The sequence below is a fragment of the Pocillopora verrucosa genome, chromosome 7 (genome assembly GCF_036669915.1).
Source record: "Pocillopora verrucosa isolate sample1 chromosome 7, ASM3666991v2, whole genome shotgun sequence".
Classification (NCBI taxonomy): Eukaryota; Metazoa; Cnidaria; class Anthozoa; order Scleractinia; family Pocilloporidae; genus Pocillopora; species Pocillopora verrucosa.
Window position 1 is genome coordinate 5,505,300 of NC_089318.1, and position 10,042 is coordinate 5,515,341.

Genomic DNA, 10,042 nt, shown 5'->3' on the forward strand with positions numbered 1-10,042 from the left:
CCACCATCCCAGCTCATTTGTCGAAAAGCGTAGATATAGATCTATATAATTTGATCGGTAAGTAAAAAAAAAAGTTTTCATAGATCCATATTAATGCAAAGGGTTAAATGTTAATTTCTCCTACTCTATTTATAGCTTATGATCAAAATTTCAAGAGCACTCCGTCAACACCTCCTAACACTAGTTTTAGAGCCTGTTTCCTTGTGTTCATCTACGCTTGAGCGACACAGAGCTGTTTCAGCGATTGAGAAAGCTAGGAAATCGTACCTTTTTTAAAACAAACGAAAATGCTGGCTGCAAGTTGTCGAAAATTTTTCTCATTCAGCCAGGCTTAAAACACATGGCCTAAAAGTTGATGGTGTTCCTATGGTGATACGCCAGAAACGGCGATAGTGTCATTATGGTATGTGGGCGGTTTAAAAACGCAAAAAGCCATCATTAACCATGCGTAAATGGGAAAGGTGTATATCTAACGTCAGAAACAGTTTTAATTTTTCTTAGTCGTTTCACCACGATGGATGTATTCAAGCTGGCCAGAATAATTATCGTCGGGAACTCTCAGGTACTAGTATTAACAGAGACACGCTTTTTAAACAGGGTTAGAGACTTACTTTCAGCGATGTAAGATCATGTGGTGGCGAATAAACAAATATGCGTTAATGACCAAGCGTTAGGTCAGAATGGCTGGATATTTTTTTTTTTTATGCGTTTTTAATGAACCGAGACGAAGTCGAGGTCCATAAAAATGCATAAAAAGAACGAGGTCTAAAGGGTAAATATTGACAAAGTTCACTTTCAACAGCTCAATTAAACAAATATGTGCATTCAAACAAAAACCACTTATTGTCACTGCTTTTTTTTTTCCAAGACATACAGCTATAGCTTGGATTTCCTCAAAATTTGATAAATACTGTATACCACTTAAGTTAAATACGAAATGCGTCTTCCTTTAAAAAATTATCTCGCATAATTCCATTCAGAATACTGTATACCACTTAAGTTAAATACGAAATGCGTCTTCCTTTAAAAAATTATCTCGAATAATTCCATCCATAATTCTTACTCAAATATTACAAACATAAATAAGCAATTCTAACACGTAAAAATTATATTATATTCTGGCAGCGTTATCTTGAATATTCGCATATATATGGGTGCAATAAACTGCAATTATGACAAATTGTAAGAATGTCCATTATTTTCCCATTTGGCAGTGTTTGCAAAAGATTTGATCAGTAATTATTAGAGAACAGAGAACAAGAAAATTCTGTATTTCCTTAGACAAGCGCACAGCACTTAAATAAAACTTTGGCTTAAAGAAGGGGCCCTTCTTGGAAGGAGGGCATTTAATTGAGTGGGGGCACTTACAGAGTGAGTGCAGCAAAAAGACAAAAAAATAAAAGAAAAGATTACCTTCCTAAAGGAACGCAGCAATCATATAGAGCTAAGAATAACTTGAACTGACTTTCACAGAAAAAGAAACTACACTCTTTTACTTATTCTAAAGTTGCAGCCTAATCAGTTAAAAGATATAAATCAAGTGGCAACAACAACAGGTTTTCCTTACTTCCCAACCATTATGTAAGTAAGGGAGGAAGGGGGGGTCCCTTATTAGTGAGTGTTTGTTTGAAATTGTGGCCTTGGATATGGGTGCTTATCAGGCAGAGGGAGTTCATTAAAGTGCGGGTGCTTATTTATAGAAAATACGGTTGTTATTAAATAAAATCCATACTTCAACAACAAATGAATAACAAGTTATATGTTGCTTTTTCTAATTAGGGTCAAGAACTCGTCGCGTGATCGAGGATCCTCTCGCAGTACTCCCACCATGCAACTGGTCACAGTCTTGCTACTTGGCTTCTGAACCCCTCGCATAACCATACACATGTGTCTAAGACATTCAATGAAAGAAATAGTTAGGTACATTTAATAACCCTTCTGCTCTCAAGATCTCATAAATAATTCTCCTAACTGTCTTCCATACAATTCTTGTGATGTTAGATTGGAGAATTTGGTATTGGATCAACTAATAATCTGCTAATTTGTATTTTTCCTTATTCTAATCACTTGCCTGTTTGATATTGTAAGGAGAAATTCTGCCTTGGTCATTAATAACCCTTTAACTCCCAAGATCTGATTGTTAATTCTCTCCTCTAGCTGCTACACATTTCCTTGTAAATTAGTTATGAGAACTTGGTGCTAGATCAAGATAACAACTTCTATCTGATAAGTTTGAATATTCTCATTACCTGTTTGCTGAATAATGTATGGATATTGTAGGGAGAAGTTTTATGTTAATCACTTCTGGGAGTTAAAGGGTTAATGGGGGAAACTGTTTACTTGGCAGTGCTCAACCCTTCCAAGTGATCATGAAGCAATTTCTCCTAACAACATAAATAAACTTACACACAAACAGGTAATGAGAATAAAGAAACATATCAATCAGGAAATATCATTTGATCAAACTCTTATTCTCAGAATTAACCCTTTCACTCCCACAAGTGACCAAGACAGAATTTCTCCTTACAATATCAATACAATATCAAGCAGGCAGGTGATGAGAATAGAGAAGAATATCAATTATGGGATTATTAGTTGATCCAATACCATATTCTCTGAACTAACATCATGAGAATTGTATGGCAGATAGTAAGGAGAATTACTAATTAGATCTTGGGAGTGAAAGGGTTAACAAAAGAAAAGTGCAACAGGTAGTAAAAAGAATCATTGAAACATAGGGAGTACTAGGCCTAATAAGGAATTTCCAGATGCTCTAGTCTGACCCAGAAAAAATACCAACTGAAACTATTTTGAATTACCAGTATGTAACTTTTTCTGGGTACATAATTCGGTTGCAAGGACAAAGATAATGGCAAAATTCTCTGTGTTATGCCAAAGGAATTTACATGGTAACCTCCCCCTTAGATGTGAGACTTGTTGCTTGGAGTCACTGACCTAACCTTGAAAAACATCTGTACTGTGAATTTGGATCAGGATACAAAGCTTTGCATATTTAAACTAAAAGGTTCCTGTGCATCCTTGACATTTCAAATGTGATCGGTGCATTAGCTGTTTTATTCTTCATTAATCATTCAATTGTAATCGGAAAGTGTAATCAGACAGTTGGTTGTAATTGGACACCTGTAATTGGACAGTTGAAGCTTATCCTAAAAAAAGAAAAAAAACTGGGGAATTTCTAAAATAGAGGAATTTTTCACTTTAAACACTCTCTAGCAGAGACGTTCATCCTAAAATTTTTCTTTTTTTTAGAACTTGTAACCGTTATGATCAGTTGGTAACAGGACTTTGTGTTGTCCAATTCTGTCTGTAATCATACTCATGATTGACAAATGGGACTCCCAGCCTCTTCTTGATCATCTAATTTGTTAATCATTTTTTTTTGGACTCCACTCGGTCCTATTAACATTATTAATCCTTTCAGCTCATCACTGCATCATACTTACGTGGCTTCAATAACCACCCCCACACCAGCTGGATTGACAGCTTCAGTTAAAGCCATGGCAATCTGTTTTGTTAAACGTTCTTGAACTAAAAGAAAAAGGGAATCATTAACAAAATTAAAAAAAAAAAAGAAATTAATCTTAGTGCAAAATATCAGAATTAAAATTGGTTAAGTTCATTAATACTCATCTCATAACTATTAAAGTCTAACTATTCAACTGGAGTAACAAAATATTGGGATGGTTTTTTTTTTGCCACTCATCAGCTCCAGTGGAGTTCTTACAATTTAAAAGCCTAGTTGACTCAAACTGGTCAGAGAGAGAATTGAAGGCTACCTGAATTTTTGTCAATTACTTGAATCTGAATTGTTCATAAAAGTATTGTTTCTAAGAATCTGTCACCACCTCTTCCAATGGGATAAAAAGATATCCAATCCACATATTGTCACCTTGACATTAACATATACTGTCAATTTCATATCATATTAAATTGGCAGTATTCCACACTTACCTTGCAAACGACGACTGAAAATTTCCACAATCCTGTGATGAACAAACACTTATCAGTTTGATAACTATATAATATTAACCTCTCCATACATGATGTACCCTCTGACCGTTAAGAGTGACTAGCATCTAATTTCTCCCTACAATAACTCCCCTGAATCACACATTTAGGTCGCAAGAATAAAGAAAATTGTCACTAACTAAACAAACCCTTGATTGTCAAACAAATTCTCCTCGTCAGCTCCTTAGGAAGAGTACAGGGAACAGTGTGGATAATATGGATTGCATACTAATGATAGGGAATCATTCCTTCACATTGTGGTCAGTTAATGCTGGATTTCAAATTCTACCTTCATAACTTACCTAGCAAGTTTGCTTAGCCCCACTACTCTCTTGTTGGGTATATAGCCAATATGAACCTGTCAATGAAAAGACAATAATTTTTCACAGGAAATATTCATCCTCCTTCCATAAAACCCATATTACTGAGAAGAACATGATACCCATGAAAATACTCATTTGCTTTCGAATTCAATTTGATATATTTCAATTTTTTTATGATATTTAAAGGAAGACTTAGATCACTTTTTTTTGAAAAGGCATTAATAAGTTTTTTTTTGCTTAAAATTAGTTAGTCCTGATTTTATATTTTCATATGTATTGTTATGCATTGATTGTATAGCAGTTTTTAGAAGCAGTCTCTCTAACTGTGGTCTGGTGCATTTCAGGTCGAAAAATTGATTTCTTTCAAACTTTGCCCAGGAGTCTATCTTTAAGGGGTCTTTTCGTTGCTTATCGAGTACGTGAGTCTTATGTTAATAAAACATTAAAATTCAAACGAAATGCCTTGCATACTGCATTAATTACACACTTAATATTAAGAAGACATCTGAAGTGTAAAAACCATTAGAAAGTATTTAAAAAGTAATTAGCTGATTTTTTTTGGTACTGATAAAATTCACACTTTGTTTTGCTAATTAAGGGAAGCACAATACATATATTTATATCAAGCAGCTATGACAAGATTCAGGTTTATTCAGAATATTTCATGTTGTTCATTTAGAAACTGTTCTGAAAATGAAACCTTTAATCTAATAAAATTTCACTACTAGAACTTATTTATTGAAAGGTCCCCTCTTTTGTGGTTATAAACTATATATTAGCATAAAAATGTTGGAGAGAAGATATTAAAAAAAAAAAACACAAGAAATAAACCAGATGGATTATTGATTTAGTAAAAAAAAACTGAGAGGAAGGAAGATCCTGCACAAGCAGCTAACATGAATGTTTTATAGAATGGAACAACTTTCAAAGCTTCAAATCCAGGGTTTTTTTTTGCAACTCTCTGAAGAAGGAAAGAAATCAGATGGCAAGGAAACCTCCAGTGATGCTCAAGAAAGCCAGTGTAGCCATACAATCTGAAATAGGTGTCAAGCAGTGAGTGATGCATGATGTCTACAACCTTTGCAAATTGGCATTTGAAAACAAACTTTCATTTTTTAAGGTTAAGATGCTCAAGGAAATGTGTAAGCATTTTAAAAACCCGTCTAACTCAAGAGACACCAAGTCAAGTTTGGTTAAGAAACTATCACAAATGGTTGAAGATTGCTCATTCGTGAAAGAGTAAAATTACGCAATGCAAGTTTTTAACAGTCATTTTGGTAAATTGAAATTTCACAACTTTGTCAATGACATTTGTGATGGTTTGGATTATTTGGATTCTGGATTATGCATAGATCAGTAGCACAGTTCTGATGTACAAAAGCGTAACGTTGGGGTAAAATTGAAAAATTGATTTAAGAATCAATTCTTATAGAATTAAGTCAGAAAGTGAAGGAAATTGGTTCCTATCTTGAAATTATGTCATTTCGGTCGATTCGGACGCATTTCAAGAAAATTTTTCTATTACCCATGATGCAATGAAATTTTTTTTTTTTGGTTGTAAAAAATGCATTAATACCGTGTTTCAAGGAATGTGGTTTTTTTCTCGCCACATCTGAATCCTAGAAACTCTAGAATCCTTAATCTTTGCATTTAATTTCACGGCCTTGTGCTTGTGATCAAACAGCACTTGACCGCATGCTTGAAACATGCGGTATGTACTTAGGAAGTTTCCCGCTCATTTCCTCACCTGATGTAATATATTACTTCTTAATAAGGAAATCTACAGCAGTCCTTATTATTTAAGTAGACTTTGGGATGATTTGGAAGTAATGGAAGCCGTCAAAATGACAAACGCGTCGCGCTTGTTTTTGCTATAAATTCGATCGCATATGTTCCTGAGGATCAAAATTGTAGACCTAATGTTTCGGATGAACTTAAATGCTAATATTTTCGTCGGCTTCTAACGGATTCGATCGAGTTTGGTACCAAAATTTAGCTTGTCATTTGAGCATTTTGTTAATGTCAAAGTTGACATGCTCCAGTGCACTTGTCGTAAACAATACGATTAGGAAATTCATTGACTGGTACTATCGCGCGGCAGATCACAGCGCTCGCCAACTGTTTCGGACGCAGAAAAAAATTCATATCTCGACAACGTTTCAACAAAAACACCAAAAAACGAAAAAAAATTGAAAATCAACTTATGAGCATTGCATTTTGAGGTTAAATTGTTCTGTAACTTATGACTCGCAAAATGAATTTAAAATTATCTGTCTCTCCTAGGCTTTAAAGCGTGACGCATCAAGTGGTGAACACTTTCGTTGATTTTAAGAAAGATTTAGCTCAAATTTTCAGGATTTTGGCTGCCACTTTGCTTAAAAAGGAACTATTTTCATTATCTGTTAAGTCTTACGGTTATAAACGAGGCTTCAGTGGGCAAAAACAGGAAAACAGTGAATAGTGAAGCTGACGCATGTTACGCGTGACGCCATGTTTCTGTCGCTAACTTTACAATTCGGCTCCAATTCAATATTTTCAGAGATCTTTATTCTACCTCTGTTTAGTCCAAAACCATCTTTAACACATTTGTAACAATTGTGGAAAGTCTCAAGCAGATCTGATCATTGTGCGCCGAGTAATTCTCAAAAGATTCAAGCAACTCCGTGATTTTTCAATTTGTACGTGACAAGCGTGCTACTGATTATAGTAGACCTTTAGGAATGAACACACGAGGCATTCTAAAAAATAAGCAAAATTTATATGGCCAACTTATGATTGATGAATGATTTGAGTCCATAAAAGCTTAATTATGACTTGCAAATCATAATAAAGCTTTTATGGACTCAAATCACACATCAATCATAAGTTGGCCATACAAAATTAATGTATTTTTGAGACCACTCCATGTGCTTGTTAGATCAAATTTTCAAAAATGTATGCAATTTGTTGGCTGGTTATTCAAGAGGTTTGCTGAAACCACAAAAATGTTTTATGTTTCCATGCACATAATTAAGTAAAGACAAATCTTCAGCCTCATCTAGAAAAACAGAGCTGCCAAAAGTTGAGTCAACTTTTGGTGGTTCCGTTTTTCTAGATAAAGATGAAGATTTGTCTTTACTTAATGATGTTTTATCTTATTGTAAGTCATAATAAAGCTTTTATGGATTCAAATTACATATTAATCACATAGGTTGGCCATATAAATTTTATTTATTTTTGAGACTGCCCCATGTGTTCATTCCTAAAGGTCTACTACACATAATCCAGAATCCAAATAATATTTTATTCAGACTGGCTAAAATAGGGTAGAAGTGTATGGAAATATAAAAAATTTTTATACTTTCAGTGAACCGCTTGAATAGCCAGCCAACAAACTGCGTGCATTTTCGAAAATTTGATCAAACAATAAGATAAAACATCATTAAGTAAAGACAAATCTTCATCTTCATCTAGAAAAACAGAGCCACCAAAAGTTGACTCTCAGCTATCAGCAGCTCTATTTTTCTAGATGAAGATGAAGATTTGTCTTACTTAATGATGTTTTATCTTAAATTGCAACTCATAATAAAGCTTTTATGGACTCAAATCACACATCAATCATAAGTTGGCCATTTAAATTTTGTTTATTTTTGGGACTGCCCTTCCTAAAGGTCTACTATGCATAATCCAGAAATATCCAAATAATATTTTTAATCAGGCTGGCTAAAATAGGGTAGAAGTGTATGGAAATATAAAAAATTGTTGTGGTTTCAGCGAACCTCTTGGATAGCCGGCCAACAAATTGCGTGCGCGATAATTGCGTGATCTAGATGAAGATGAAGATTTGTCTTACTTAATGATGTTTTATCTTGACTTGCAAATCATAATAAAGCTTTTATGGACTCAAATCACACATCAATCATAAATTGGCCATATAAATTTTATGTATTTTTGAGACCACTCCATGTGCTTGTTAGATCAAATTTTCAAAAATGCATGCAATTTGTTGGCTGGTTATTCAAGAGGTTTGCTGAAACCACAAAAATGTTTTATGTTTCCATGCACTTCTGCCCTATTTAAATGGCCAACTTATGATTGATGTGTGATTTGAGTCCATAAAAGCTTTACTATGACTTGCAATAAGATAAAAAATCATTAAGTAAAGACAAATCTTCATCTTCATTTAGAAAAATACAGCTGCCGATAGCTGAGAGTCAACTTTTGGTGGCTCTGTAGCCTTTCTTTAAGTGTTAATTCCATATTAAGCCATTGTTAGGCGCAGTTGAATATGTGTATAAAAGTTGCATGGCGTGAATTTCTATAATAATTACATTATTAAATATCTACTATTACTCGTGTTTTTGAGGGTCAAAATTGTAGTAGATTTGATTGTTACCTTTCCCATGAATGGCACTAAATGATGTTCACACAAGGAGAACATATCGATATCCTTCACTATGACAAGTTCATCATGATTTTCATCAAATACCGCATCGTTAAGAACATCTGCAGAGAGAAAAATGCATTGAACACAAATCAAAAGGAAAATTAGGGCCAGATTGGCATGAGGTTGCAAAAAAATTAATAATTTAAAAAGCACCTTTTGCATCATGATTTACTAAGTTTATGACTAAAAATATTTAAGGATATTTTTATTTTCTTTATAAAATTAATCATTTAATTCAAATCTTTTTTTTCGTATTTACAGAGAGGGCCTTTTTTTTAAACTTCAGGTACTGCAGAAATAATGTTCCTTTCACATAATTTTCCACCAGAGCTATACGGGCTTTACTGATGAAGCAACCCAATGTGATTGACTTCTGATTTGCAGTTCTTTGTATCATCAACAATAGTAGGTGAAGATGCAAACAAAATGACAAAAAAAGTAAAAACGGTCAAAAGTTTCTTTGAATTTAAGGCATTTTCCTAGTGTGAATAAATAGGTATTCCCATGCCTATTGGACACCAAGGATGCCATAACAAAAACCATAGAACTTTTTATGCAGCTTGATATAAATACGTGTCCTGTGCTTCCCATAATTAGCAAAACAAAGTGTAAATTTTATAAATACCGAAAAGAAAATCAGCTAATTACTTTTTAAATACTTTCTAATGGTTTTTACACTTCAAATGTCTTCTTAATAATAAGCGTGTAATTAGTGCAGTATGCAAGGCATTACGTTGGAGTATTTTACGTTTTCCAAAATTTATTAACATAAGACTCGCGTATTTAATAAGCGACGAAAAGACTCTTTAAAGATTAATTTACTAACGTGAAATCGCAGTATGTTTAACCCGTCATCGGGGTCTTGCTAGTCTTACCAAACCAAGTAATTAAGGAAATCTCAACTAGATTTTTAAAACTCACCAGAAATTGTCTCCTCGTATCCCTTCGTAAAATACAAAATTGCCTTCGCTGCCCGAGAGGGCGTTTTTAATAGACCCTGGCGAGATTGATCCTCTCCTATACTGTCAAGAATTTTACCGAATGCGGCCTCCATGTTCTTCTCCTGCTCTTCTCTTGATATTGCATCGCCAGGTCGCCTCCCTAACTTTGGGACATCTTCCATGTTGAACACACTTGAGAGATAAACCGGTCTTGCTTGAGTGATGCCTTCGGTATTTGGGCTGTCCATATCATTTAAATAAAATTTGAAAACTATTGTATAACAAACAATATAAGTGCGACTTTTGACCCTTACTACAATCAA

At 34.1% G+C, this 10,042-nt stretch overlaps 1 protein-coding gene across 1 annotated transcript; it reads right to left on the minus strand.

The window, feature by feature from the left end:
- Positions 1-691: 691 nt before the first annotated feature.
- LOC131779664 (GTP cyclohydrolase 1) lies at positions 692-10,037 on the minus strand. Its single transcript, XM_059096236.2, has 6 exons — positions 9,700-10,037; positions 8,728-8,837; positions 4,332-4,387; positions 3,973-4,004; positions 3,465-3,549; positions 692-1,891 (listed from the first exon to the last, which is right to left on the minus strand). Exons 1-6 carry the CDS (start codon positions 9,965-9,967, stop codon positions 1,756-1,758), a joined length of 687 nt encoding a protein of 228 aa, XP_058952219.2. The 5' UTR covers positions 9,968-10,037; the 3' UTR covers positions 692-1,755.
- Positions 10,038-10,042: the final 5 nt, after the last annotated feature.